The sequence below is a fragment of the Gymnodraco acuticeps genome, unplaced genomic scaffold (genome assembly GCF_902827175.1).
Source record: "Gymnodraco acuticeps unplaced genomic scaffold, fGymAcu1.1, whole genome shotgun sequence".
In the NCBI taxonomy this organism is placed as follows: Eukaryota; Metazoa; Chordata; class Actinopteri; order Perciformes; family Bathydraconidae; genus Gymnodraco; species Gymnodraco acuticeps.
The window spans coordinates 302,693-317,140 of NW_022990287.1; the positions used below are offsets into that span (position 1 = coordinate 302,693).

Here is a 14,448-nt window from a genome sequence, read left to right on the forward strand (position 1 = left end):
CAGAATCAAAATGTGTATACCAATTGCTCACTCCGAGTTACCTTTACTTCTTGAAGAAAAACTTCCTGCATGCCTCCACAGTGAACGAACATTTAACCTGCTCATGTGGATAGTTATTGTAAATTGTAATCCCTGTAAAGATGCTGTAAGATGTCCTTTTTGTTGTTCTGTTTAGGTTTCATGTGGAACCTACTTGAGCAGGTCTCCCTTGAAAAAGAGATCAATGATCTCAATGGGATACACCTGGGTAAATAAAGGTTTGAAATGAAATGAAATGAAAAAAAACGGTGAAAAATCTTAATAAATTCATTAAAAAAAATGAACGCAAATTAATCACATTACGTTTGAGACAAAGTTGTTCCCCTTATGCCAGTGGGGATGTTTACCATGTATTGCACGGCAGTGAAAGAGTCCAGGACCAGGCGGCTACACTGTTGAATTCTATCAGGCATTTTTACTCAAATTAGCCCCTATTTTAATTTACATGTTTAATGACTCATTTGAATCTCTTAAATTAACCCAGACTCTCACGAAGGCCTCACTTTCCCTTATTTTGAAAAAGAATCAGGACCCTTTGTCCTGTTCCTCGTTTTGTCCTATAAGCTTGCTGAATGCTGACTTCAAACTACTGGCCAAACTCTTAGCTTTGCGCCTTGAGTCTACACTTCCCTCTGTTATCTCCCCTGATCAAACGGGTTTCATTAAAAATAGACATTCCTTTTTTAATTTAAGACGGTTATTTCATACAATTTATAACCCATCTTCTTGTACTGCTCCAGAAGCATTAATATCCTTGGATGCAGAGAAAGCTTTTAATCGTGTGGAGTGGGGCTCTCTCTTTTACTCTTTAGTAGGGGTGTAACGGTACACGTACCCGTACCGACATTATTCGGTACGGGCCCTTCGGTTCGGTACAGGTGTGTACCGAAGTGTACCGAACGAATATAACGTTAAACGTAAAAAATTGAGAACGTGAACAACTTTTTGGAAGTAATCTCAGGTGCTGCGTCGCAGCATTCAGAGTAATTTGCTCACATTGGGTTCAACGCGTCATAGAGCGAGCAAGTCATTTCATTGGATGAGAGGCATACTATGAGAGCTGGTCAGAGGGATGCGTTCAAATGTAGTCAGTAATTTGAGGAACTGTCGAAAATTGCGAACGCAGATAAAGTTGAGCTCGAAAATCCTCCAGCATCATTGAAGTCTCCGGTTTGGGAACATTTTGGTTTCGCAGTTACGTACAAGGATGACGGACAAAGACAGGTGGACCGAACCAAAGCTGTTTGTCGGCATTGTTCAACTAAAATTGGTTACGCGGCTGGCAATACATCAAACTTGCACACTCTTGAAAAGGCATCACCCGAACGTGAATATCACCGGTACCAAAAGAAAAAAGACTGAAGTGCAAACCCAACTCCCACTAGCATGTAAGCCTCCACCACTCGCAGAGAGTTCAGACCGAGCCAAAGCTATTACAGACGCCAAACATCCTTATGTTGCCATGTTAGCAAAGCGCTACCTGGCTGTATCTGCTACCTCTGTCCCTAGCGAGAGGGTGTTCTCCACAGCAGGAGACATTGTTAGTGCCAGCAGATCTGCCCTTTCGGCAAGCAATGTGGACAAGTTAATTTTTCTTTAAAAAAACATGAAAATACAATGACAAGCAAGTCATAATGTCAAGCTGGCTGCTTAGGAACTAGTACAGTACAGTTCAAATACAGATGATTTCAGTTAATCGAAAAGCTGCACCTTAATGTTTATTTTATTATATTTTGTATTTATTTGAGTGAATATTCACAGTTTAATAATAATTAAAAACCCAAAACTAATAGTTTATGTTTTGTGAGTACTAGTAGCCTACAGTAAAGTTCAAATACAGATTATTTCAGTTCATCGAAATGCTGCACCTTAATGTTTATTTTATTATATTTTGTATTTATTTGAGTGAATACATTATTCACAGTTTAATAATAATAAAAACAAAATATATATATATGTTTTGTTTTGTGAAAAAAAATTCTGCTGTACCGAAAACGTACCGAACCGAACCGTGACCAAAAAACCGAGGTACGTACCGAACCGAAATGTTTGTGAACCGTTACACCCCTACTCTTTAGACAAATGTAGCTTTGGCAAAAATGTTACGACCTGGCTTAAACTGCTTTACTCCTCGCCTCAGGCCTCCGGGAGAACTAATAACACTCAATCAGAATATTTCCCTCTTCTTAGGTCCACCAGACAGGGTTGCCCTTTGAGCCCTCTGCTTTTCGCCCTTGCTATTGAGCCCCTTGCCATTGCACTTCGCGGACGACCTTCTTTTGTATCTCTCTAACTTGTCACTTGCCATGCTGGACTCATTCGGTTAAATATAAACGTAATCTTGCAAAAAGTGAATTTTTTCTCACACAACCGCACGGACATCTCCGTTACATAACTTCCCTTTTAACCCGTTAACCCCTGAGCCTGTTTTCCAGGTTTCAGGCTCGAAAAGGACATTCCCAGAACAAATGACCATATCTTCCCTTCTAAAAAGGGTTACATTAATAATCTTTGTTCTCAAAGTAATGATAGACCTGTGAGTTGGATGTAGAAAAGTCAGAATCAATATAGATGTTTTTTATTTTAAACAAAATTCAGATCGACTATAGTAAAAATAATGTAAATTATAGTTTCCATCCAAAAATAAACCATTACTTATAGTGAAAACCACCCTTGAATGATGGGATAGTAGACTAAAAGCTTTAGGAATCCAAACTATAACATATAATAAGTACCTTGTATCAAGATTGATGCAAAACAAGTGACATTTGACCTTTTTAGAGAGATTTAGGAAAAAAAACCACCTCTGGGGTCATTTGGGTGGATTTTCCATATCCCTGGAACCCATTGGTCGATTTTGATGATTGACGTCTCTTTTTAACCGTTAGAGCCAATAGCATCGAGGGGAAGTTCCTAAATCCATCTGAACATTACCCATTGGTGAATTAGAGTGATGCGCAGCCAGCATGCCCAAAACCGGAAGCTCTCATACACTCTCATAGCAGCTATGAAAACTACTCTGATTGCCATAAATGTTATGATGGATTATCAGTAATCATTTCAAAGTGACACAGAGCCATTGGATTGACCTTCAGCAGCGTTTATATGCGTTGTAATGCCCTTGAACACAACTTTTGATCAGAAAACAGCAAAGGTAAGACGTGTTTGCCGTTTTGGCCACGTAAAGTGAAGTTGTGTGTTGTCTTTGCTTGCCTTCGCCGCCCTGAGTTTTGGCCGCACAGTGATGATACTTATACCATTGGAATCTGTGGAATCTCAGCTTTCATGTGATATGTTTGTGCAGATCTGATGAAGTACACAATATTTCTACCGTGAGTTATGTGCCAAGTGCGTTAGCACTCTTTCGCTTAGTGCTAATTCAGACGCTTGGCGTTAGAGTTGTGTTTGGTACAAATGGTTCATATCGTCAGGTAGCTGAGTTTCTTCCCGTTTAGTGGGTATGACACATTCTTAGTTTGTTAAATGTTAAGAAGCCCTCAGACGCTGTTTCTTGCAAGATGTTGCTTAACAGGTTAAAGTATATCTGCAAAGTGTTACATGTCTTGGAATCCAAGTTACTAGCAAATGTAAAAGTCTCTTTAAGGCCAATTGTACACCCTGTTTAGAACGTATGCAACAAGAATTTGAACGCTGGTCACTGCTCCCATTACATTTGGCCGCGAGGATCAACTCGGTGAAAATGAATACTCTCTTTCAGTGTATACCTACTTTTCTTCCTTAAGCATTTTTTTGAAAAACGGATAGCTTAATTTTTGAGTTTATTTGGAACAAAAAACCCTAGACTACGTAAAGACTTTCTACAAAGGCCCAAGCCTCTTGGAGGAATGGCCTTACCAAACTTTAGGTTTTACTATTTGCTTCCAACCTTAGAATCTTACAGTATTGGCTTAGAGCTGAAACCTTTCATCCTCACCCCGCTTGGCTGGCTATGGAGTCTTTTTGCTCTAAGCCTGGGTCACTGACATCGCTTGTACACTCCCCCATCAACAGCCCGGTTTCCCTCTATGCCAGGGGTGGGGAACCTCCGGCCCCCGGGCCGTATACGGCCCACGAGACCTTTTGCTACGGCCCTCGAGGTAATTTATAAACATATGCAAAAAAGAAAAAAATTAAAGAAATCTAGACCGCAAAAAAATTAAACAAGCGAGTGCCTGTTTTTCCTGGCCAAGGTCAGGGTCCTTGAACACATCACGAGCCTAACGTGTCATCACGTGGTATATGTCTCGTCTGACAGGGGTGTAGTGCTGACCGAGAGCAGCAGAACGCCGCTCCGGCACTTCCACAAATTGCAGTACCCATAAGGAGCCGTACACATGCCGCAGTTTTTGCGTGTCTGTGTCTTTAGTTGAAAGCCCAGTGGCGATCTGTTCATCTGTCATACAGTCAATAACTTTGTTGTTATTAGCATCTGGTTAGCTAGCTATGCTAACGAATATAAGAAGCTTGTTCTACAACCAGTGAGGTAAAGGCACATCTTGATCATTATAGTTATAAAAAAATAAGAGAATAAAGTAAACAGGTATAAAATACTATATGACAGTAAAAACAAGTTGTTATTAATAAACAAGGATACAGTTTGAAAGGAGAGTGATTTGTAAAATATCCATAAAGAAAAAGTAAATCTGCTTACAGTTCTGTTTCATATGGATGTTGAGAGACGTTTCCATAGATCTAATGTTGCTCTCAAAGTGCACCAGATTGATGCTTTTAACTTCAACATTTAAAAAAAAATCTTCCTGGGGGAGAACACCCCCCTAGGTTAGGTCCCCACTTAAATCATGTTCACATGGATAGGAAACTAAATACATTTGCACACATCTTGTGTCCATATATTTCTGTTTGGGTGGTCATGCCACAACCGTGCACGTGCATGCATCATCATGGTAAGATATCTGGATTAAGAGGTTGCTTTTTCTTTGCACAGCATGAAAGAAAAGGCCAAATGAATGGGCTGTGATTTTAGTTTTTTTAAGCAGAGGTCAATCATTTGTACGGCCCTCTGAGGATGTTGGAAAAATTGAAATGGCCCTTGAGACGAAAAAGGTTCCCCACCCCTGCTCTATGCTAAAAATATAGTTGTTAAAACCTCCTTAAGGATTTGGAATCAGTTCAAACGTCACTTCGGTCTGCAAGCTTTCTCTACCTCAGCTCCACTAGCTGCAAATCATGGTTTTCCACCTCCATATCAGATTGTGCATTTACTATATGGTCAAACCTTGGTATTAAACAATTTAAAGATGTACATATTGATAACAGGTTTGCATCTTCTCAACAGCTCTCGGAATTGTTTTTTTTAGATACCTGCAAATTCTGAGTTTTGCTCGAAATAGATATGCCCAGTTTCCCAACCTGCCTGGCGACATGCCTCTAGAATCTGATGCTTCTCTCACTCAGGTCCCTGCGAAAGGAATGATCTCGTACTTTTACAATGAAATCCAAACCCCATCTTCAACCTCTCTAAACTCTGTGAAAGCTCGTTGGGAGGAGGATTTGGGGCAGGAGATCTCAGAGGATCTTTGGGGCGATATTCTTAGGCGTGTGCCCACCTCATCTGTCTGCGGCAGACATGGTTTGATTCAGTGTAAGCTTGTTCACCGCACTCATTGGACTCAAGTCAGGTTGTTCAAAGTGTATGACAATATAGATCCTTCAGTGTTTCCCATACATTGATTTAATTGTGGCGGGCCGCCACAATTAAATATCGTCCGCCACAAATGGATCTCATAAAAAAAATATTATTATTTTTTATTTTATTTTTTATTATTTGTTTGGTGGTCTAATGGATAGTGAGGTGGGCTGATGATCGGAAGGTTGCGAGTTCAAATCCTGCCTGGAACACCACTACTAGTGTGCCCTTGAGTAAGGCACTTAGCCCTCGGTTACTCCAGGGAGAATGTCCCTGTAATCATTGTAAGTCGCCTTGGAATAAGGCGTCTGCTAAATGCCTAAATTGTAAATTATATTGTTGGGAGAATAAACCCCACAGATCCTCAACTGGTGTGTTTCACTCATTAACAACGCAACACAGAGCAACAGCAACGTTGTCTACAGTAGCCATGAACTCGCATATATTCAGTGCTGCACATAACTGGTGCGCATGCGCACCCTCCGCCAAAAAAGAGCACCGGATAATTTGAAAAAAGGCGCATTTGCGCACCAACATAGAGAGATTTGCGAGTTGCATAAGAACTGGTAAAATAGCAGGGTATATAATTAGCGAGCTATTTAGGTTTAATTGTTTTAATCCGTCCACGAGCACGACGGCATCTGCGATCCCCGCTATCGCGTGAAGGGTCTGCTTTACGCGCTCCGCACAGTAACCCTGCTGCGTGCTCACTAGCACACCTCCACCCCCCCCGTTCATAAAGTCAAGTAGCCTACCCCTCAAAAGTTACAGTTTATTTCATTTTAAGGATGCGCACCAAGCAACATCTCCAGGTGCTCCTTTGAGAACCAGGGCAAAAAAGTTATGTGCACCCCTGCATATATTATCTTATTTGATAACCCGAATTGGTTAAGGGGCCTTTGGCTTTTCTTGCCGGGGGGTGCGGTGTGCCCACAAATAGAATCAAATTCTGTGGGAAACACTGTCCTTCTTGTGAAAAATGTCATCAAACACCTGCAAACCATGTGCATATGTTTTGGTCATGTACGTCTCTGCACAACTACTGGACTTTGACAGTGAAGAATAAATATATTTATAACTGGTTTAGCTTGTTCCAGAGGTAGATAAAATAGCTAAGTGTGTTAGGTCTAACTCTTAGTGTGTGTTGCTCCGCTCACCGGTCCGTCACAGCGGGTGGAGCTGCAGGATTTCTGCTTCACACACGTTGCATTCCGCTATTTTACTGTCTTTTTCGGACACCTTCAAATACTGCCAGACCGGTGAAGCCATTTTGGCGAGCTTGTTTTGCCGCACAGAGAAAAGTGTCATGTATTTTACGTCATGTGATCGGCTCTCCTGATTGGCCTTTATAGAGAGCACCGATCGATCGGCCGAGGGTGATTATCGGCCGATAAAGATCGGTGGCCACCAACGATCAGCAGCCGATAACGATCAGAGCATCCCTAATAACTGGGCCTAGGACCTAATGCCATTACTGCAGTAATCGGTGTCTGGAACCTGCCTTTGCCTAGCTCTAAGCGGACCTTATAGACTTTGCAACATTACTAGCAAGACGCCAAATACCAACAAGATGGAAATCAATACCAGCTTCCTACAGTATGTGGATAAGAGACATTTGTTATAATTTACAGCTTGAAAAGATCTGTTACACACTGAAAGGCTCCTCCAGGAAGTTCAAAAATGGCTGGGGGCCTTTATTTGAACTATGCATAGAGGATGACCTTCCCAGATATTCCAGAATAACACCCAAATCTTTTTTTATTTGCTTTACTCATTCATTTAAAACATTTTATTTGATTCTGACCTGGAGAGAATGAGGTTATTATTTGTTTGCTTTTTTGTTGTATGACCAAGCCAACTATTTGTTTTGTTGTTGTAATGTATTGTTTGTTATGATCTGCACAACTGTAATGTGACACTGTCAATCACAACTGCTCTGTCATTTCTGTCAATTTGTGATGAATCAATTAAAAAAAATGGAAAAAGTAAAAACAATGTTAATGATTTACCTTCAAGGGACTCTATCCCAGTGGCCTGAGACAGTAAGTCTTCATGTCTGGCCACAACCTGGATGGAGGAAGTATAAACACATAAGAATTATTGTTACCACAGGGATGTGGTTTAACACTAGAACCGCCAACGGGTCAATTTTACCCGCAGCTGTTTTTTTTTAATAAATTGTATGTCTCCCAGTCCATGACTTTTCCTGAAAGTGTGTTATGTAGCACCCTCTGTTGTTAAAAATTATCAATATGAAGTCAGATTGAAAAAAATCGTCAAAAGAAATGCCATTTATACCTATTTCCGCCAGTAGGTAATATTTACCTCATAGAAAATGCAGCGTAAACAATACGTGTTGCTATAGCAACGCCTTTTGTCTACTGCGGTTCCTTATAGATAGAGAGATAGATTGAGAGAGAGAGAGATATAGATTGAGAGAGAGAGATATAGATAGATAGATAGAGATAGATAGATAGATAGATAGATAGATAGATAGATAGATAGATAGAGAGAGAGATACAGATAGATAGTTATAGAGAGAGTAGAGAGAGAGATTTGTACCTAAACAAAACACAAGTCTAACACCAAGCGTTTAAATCAGCACTGGTAGTGATATTTTATACTTCATGCTATCTGCACAAGAGCTGAGAGTCCACAGACTCTATGGGTATAAGTCTCATCCCTGTGCGATCAAAACTCACTGTTCTGTATGACAAATTAAAGAACATTGTACCTTGAAAATCAATAGCGGGTAAAGTTTGACCCGTTGGCGGTTTTAGGTATACAGCGACCTCTGGCGGTTCTAGTGTTAAACAAGTTTATGCTTCATTTCCACTAAACGATATTATTAGTTAAACCACATTGCTGCCCGAAGGGCACAGAATAATTAAACAAATGACACACTTTAAGAAATGGCCAGAAGTATTCCAAACGATTGGCATTTATTGGGGTAAAAGATGATCCACATTACAAGGTGAGGGCTGAACATGTGTTACAGTGGTGGTGGTACTGGCGAGATTTAGCAAACTCACAGGTAAGGTTTACTGTAACAAACCCGGACATCAGCAACTTCACTATGTCTTGATGTGTCTATCACGTTTGATATTAATGCTTGTTTCTATTATCACATTTTGGTGAGAACTTAGTCTATCTGTGTCTGTTGGGAAAATGTAAGGGTCTGTGTCTTATTTCCCACAATTAAATGGTTATCTTTTATATAATGTCAATTTCTGGATTTTCTTTTTGATATTCTCTCTCTCATTGGTCAAATAAACCTACCACTGTTCATTTCTTTGTAAGTGGGCAACTAAATCTGCAGGGGATCAAATACTTATCTCGTCCACTCAACAAACACAGTTTCTTTTTGTTGTAATATATGTTTTACTCTGGGTGATGATGATAAGCAGAATTGTGATCTCCCTGTCTGTATCACACACACAGAAGACAATAAAGTTGACTTTCACTGTATTATTATGAATACACATCATTGTTATGATTTGATCATCAGTTTGACATTTTGTACAAGAAACCTCAAAATCAACAAACAACATAATAACTGCAGATACATTTTGTGTCAATTTGAAAAGTGATTAAACCTCTAATCATCGCAGCACTTTTTCCAACACTCCGTATCAATAATATTCTCAGAATATAAATATTATTGTCAAATTTGAATACCTTCTGAAAAAGCCCACCGTCACACACCCTGAGACAAAAAGCTCTGGGGCCTCATTTATAACGCCGTGCGTAGGATTCACGTGGGAAGGTTGCTTACGTAGTACAAAGCAAAACAAAATAGGTACAGAAATGTTCCGATTCACACAACATTGCGTACCGGCGAGGAAAAACTTCCTACGCCGGTTTCCCTTTATAAATCACAACCGACTTGAAATGTGGTGCAGCTTTTGCGGGCTTCACGTAACTCCCATATTTGCCTATAAATAGTCAAAGAAACGCCCATTCATTCATTCTGACTGACTGCATGAAGAAGATTGCAGGAAATGACGACAGAACAGCTAAAAAAGACATCTCACACCGTGTCAGATTTTGGTTCTTTTGGGGAGGTCGAGATAAATCATATTGTTTGGTGGATGCAGTTTGAACCAGAGTAGCAGCACGGAGGTCGGATCGTCACCAAAACAAATAAATAAGTGGTCCGAAAAAGGTTCATGACAAAAAAAATACACATAGCCTTCCTCAGGCAGTGTGTTTGTACCGGGGACAGGAGACACCCCCTTGATGAGAAACTGTAAGACCTGATCGGGGAATCCCTCCGGAGTGGAGTCATGACGACTGGATCTGAATTATGTTTTTGTATTTGGTGGTTTGTGTCCCAGCTGTCGATCAGCTGCAGCCTGTGCGTCTCAACCCCCCTCCCCCCTCCCGTCCCATAAAACATGATTAAACATGGTAGTATATAAAACCATGCTCGTACAACCTATAGAAATGCAAAACCGCATCATTTATGAGAAAACATTTCATAACATTAACACAACATATTCAAGGTGGTTTTAAATAACATATCCGTATTTATTTATTTCTCCAAGTTATGTGTTTGTGTGCACTGAGGAGTCTCAAACAGGTGTTTGTTTAATCATTTTAAGATTGGCTTAAATCAATGTTTGAAAATGAATTCTTCATATATGATAAATGAGAGGTAACATTTTATTCATGGTATTATTTCCACATATTTCTCTCTATTCTTCCTTCTGCCAACGGTGTCGCAGTTTCTCGTCTCTCCCGTGTTTGTGCTTAGTGCGTACGCATGGGTTAGAGTTTGCGTGGAGGACCGCACGTTTTCCCGTCAAGTTAGTATTTTATAAATCGCAAACATTGCGTAGAAACTGGCGTACGCCATTTTTTGAGCGTATATCCCTTTATAAATGAGGCCCCTGATGTTTAAAGAATCATTCCTAGCGTTTGGTTATACGCAGCACTAGGAGTGCAACAACTTATCGACTTAATCAATTAAAATCGATTACCAAATTAGTTGCCAACTAATTCAGTCGTCGATTCATTGGTGACGTCATCACATGTGTTTTACGCGCCGTTAAGCTCCAACGTTATTGGTCTTTTTATCGGTACTAGAGACATTTAAAAAATATATGTCATGTATTATTGCTACATAAGTATTATATCGCAGTCTTAGTGTCGCCAACTCGTTTCTAACATGCAAAAAGACAACAAATGCGTCTATGATGTATTTTCGATCAGACGAGATCTCTCTCCCCCGTCTGTGTGCGAGGGGGCGGAGCAGTTACACACGTCTCGATGTGGACAATGCTCGTTGCCAAAAGTGCAATAAGAGTTTAGCATGTAAGGGCGGTAACACGAGCAATGTGTCTAAATATTTATCAAAAGTGCTCCACGTTCAGACGGAGGAATGCACCGGGTTCCACCGTCTTTCTAGCTGCTCTGCAGCCCCATCCACGAGGAACGTTTCCACGTCAGGTGTTATTTATGCTAGCAGCAACACACGGAGTTAACTCCATGATACAAACATGGGTTAATGATTAGAGGAAACTGAGTTATTTATTTAGTTAAAGTTTCAGCTATTCTGTTTACAGTTCTGTTATCAGATTATTTAATATGATTTGTTAAAACATTGTTGTTTCTTTTGATGTGAAATATTATTTATTTAATTTAAATTAAAAGCAATGTTAATTCTGTTCACAATTTGTTAAGTTAATTTAATAATATATGTATTTTTGAATCAAGTATTCATCTGTATTGTCTTCATTGTTAGTTTCCACATGCCTAAAACAACCTCAAGCTAAATCTAAAAGTTGATGGCTAAATAAGAGCGTTTGAGAAATTGTGCAAGGCATACAGTAATAGTCCGAATAGTCGATTTATCGTTTCATTCATCGATTATCAAATGAGTCGTTTGTTGCAGCCCTACGCAGCACACTGATTCACCAGTATATGGCTATTTGATTGAGCAGTCTTCATGTGAGACATTCTGAACCTTGGTCTTTGGTGAACTGTACCTGGCTGTGCAGCTCCTTATCCAGCTGACTGATGCCCTGAGCCAGCCGGCCCAGCTGCTCCGCGAGGACCGCATGCTGGATGGCCTGAGCCGTGTACGTCTTCACATCAAAGTCCTCTGCCAGGAAGTCAGCGTAGCAGCCTGGAACACAGCAGCACATCCAACATCTCTCAGAACACTGTGGACATTTCACAACCTCATCCTGTGTTGACCTGTTTCTGAAACAACACCTCTTTTTCTCAATGAACCATTCAGCTGCACCTGTCGTTCCTTCAGTAGGCAGAGCAGTTCATCTCACACACCTGCACTGTCTGTCTGTTGTCTCTTCTGTCTGTCTGTTGTCTCTCTGGTCTCTCTGTCTCTCTGTCTGTCTGTTGTCTCTCTGTCTGTCTGTCTGTCTGTCTGTTGTCTCTCTGTCTGTCTGTCTGTCTGTCTGTTGTCTCTCTGTCTGTCTGTCTGTCTGTTGTCTCTCTGGTCTGTCTGATGTCTCTTTGGTCTCTGTGTTTGTGTTGTCTCTGTGTTGTCTGTCTGTGGTGTGGTCACTATAGTAATGAACTATAGTGACCACACCACAGACAGACAACACAGAGACAACATTCATTACAGGCTATTCCAATGGTCCCAGCAGTAGAATGTAAATGTAAACAGTGCTAGAAGCTGGCGCTGGGCACACGTCACTAACCCATGCATGTGTGGTACGGATAACACGTCAGTAACCCAATAACACACGTCACTGTTGGAATGAAGATACAGGGTTAGCTTCGGGAAGTGTTCTGCAGGTTATAGCTGCGCAGGGACAGTGGAGATATGATGAAGCTGTGGAGAATATGTTTTAGAAATATCCATGAACGCATTTATTACGACACACACCACTGCTCATAGCTGTTTTTACCATCTTTCAGAAGTGAATTCGTGGAACCTTCTCTCCCGTTCTCCATGTTGATATTTCCGCAGCTGACGTCAGACGTCCGCGACACGTGTCACAGGACGTTGCCGGAGTCTTAAAGGGCCACACCATGAAGGCTTCTCAATTCTCTAATTTCCCCTCCTCGACTCCTATCCTCGTGTCTTAGCCACGCCCAGTCTATGGTCTCGCCCACAGGAGATGCGAGCGGAGGAGTCGAGGAGGGGAACCGAGGAGAGAGGAGTTTGAGATTAAGTTTGACGTTAACCCTTGTGTGGTGTGTTGACTGTGTTCATATTTCTGTTATTCAGCCAGTGGATGGGTCTGGTGGACCTGCTGCCTTTTTGGGTTTCAATATGGTTTCAATTCAACACAATCAAACAATTTTAGGTTAAAATACTCAACAGATGCTTACTTAATCCAAATTCCTAGCAATATAAACAGCATTCATGGTTAATATTTGCCCTTTTACATTTGTTAAATCACATAAATGAATTAAAGTGCTACTTGTTTGTCTCGGCTGTAACTAGCTGATGCTCATCCTCTTCTTCAAAGTTGCACAAAATGCAATCTGACACCTCTGACAGTGTTTCTACGCGGACCACTATTGCGGTAAGCATGTTGTAACTTCGGGTTGTTGTTGTCATCTCCGGGGCCCTTTCTCATTTCATCAAATCCCCCTCCTCGACTCCTCGACTCCTCGGTTTGATTGATTGATTGATTGAAAAGTTTATTAACAGCTTGTATATTGGGTACAGTACAGTACAGCTCAAAACATACAATTGTTAAGGGGATGCAGACCAGAGAAAGACTTTCGTCTTGTTTACATCAGGGTCCCCCATTTCCAATTCATCATATCATTTAAGACATATTTGACATACAGATGGCTTATTTACAATTTACATACAGGTGGTTTTTTACATACAGATTGCTTATTTACAATTTTCATTTTAGATTTCGTTCTAATACATCCTAACCGGACATTTAAGACATACCAAGTCTACAGATATACAGTTAGTAACAGAGTCTAAAATGCGAGTATATACATAGATGGGGGGGGGGGAAGCTGTCCATTGAACGACAGGTTGAGATTTGTACCATTACCGGGGCCAGTTTTGCAATGCTCTCCCCCGAAGGTGCTCTTTAAGAGAGGTTTTGAAGGTAAGTATAGTTTTACTTTCCTTTACAGTTGTGGGAAGAGCGTTCCACCTTGATGTGGCATCATTGCGAAACGTGTATTCCCCCTTTTTTGTGCCAAATCTGGGTTTCACATGATTTGTGGAGCTCCCTCTGGTGTTATGATCATGGTATTCCTTGACCTTTGGGAAGAATTTTGACATGTACATGGGTACCATAGAGGTGTAGTGGATCTTGTAGACCAGGCCCATTGCAAGTAGCTGTACTCTGTCGTCTACTCTAAGCCATCCTAGGTTGTCAAAGTGGGCAGAGGTGAGGTGGGTTCTAGATGAAAGGTCAAGCAGTAGTCTGACCAGTTTATTTTGCGATGTTTGAAGTTTTATTTTTAGCGCCTTGGAGGTGCTATGGTACCATGACGTGCAAGCATAGTCATAGTACCCTTGAATGAGTGCTCCTGCCAGAGTTTTCAGGGTGTTTTTGTTTACCAGAGAGGAGATCCGGTATAGGAATCTAGTTCTTTGATTGACTTTTTTTATTACATTGGATGCCATTTTGTCACAGGAGAGGTTTGCCTCAAGAATAGATCCTAGGTATGTAATTTCCTTCTTACTTGTGACAATAATGTCGCCCACTGCAACTGAGAAGTCGTCGGATTTGCTGAGATTATGTTTCGAACCGAAGAGAATGGACTCTGTTTTACCCAGGTGTAATGATAATTTATTATCGGCGAGC

At 40.8% G+C, this 14,448-nt stretch overlaps 1 protein-coding gene across 1 annotated transcript in view; it reads right to left on the reverse strand.

The window, feature by feature from the left end:
* The window catches only part of LOC117549759 (conserved oligomeric Golgi complex subunit 5-like), a 76,943-nt gene extending 64,236 nt beyond the window's left edge, over positions 1-12,707 (reverse strand). Inside the window, 3 exon segments of the mRNA XM_034221827.1 lie at positions 7,696-7,753; positions 11,677-11,816; positions 12,568-12,707. Coding sequence (XP_034077718.1) covers positions 7,696-7,753; positions 11,677-11,816; positions 12,568-12,613 — 244 coding nt within the window. The 5' untranslated portion in view covers positions 12,614-12,707.
* Positions 12,708-14,448: the final 1,741 nt, after the last annotated feature.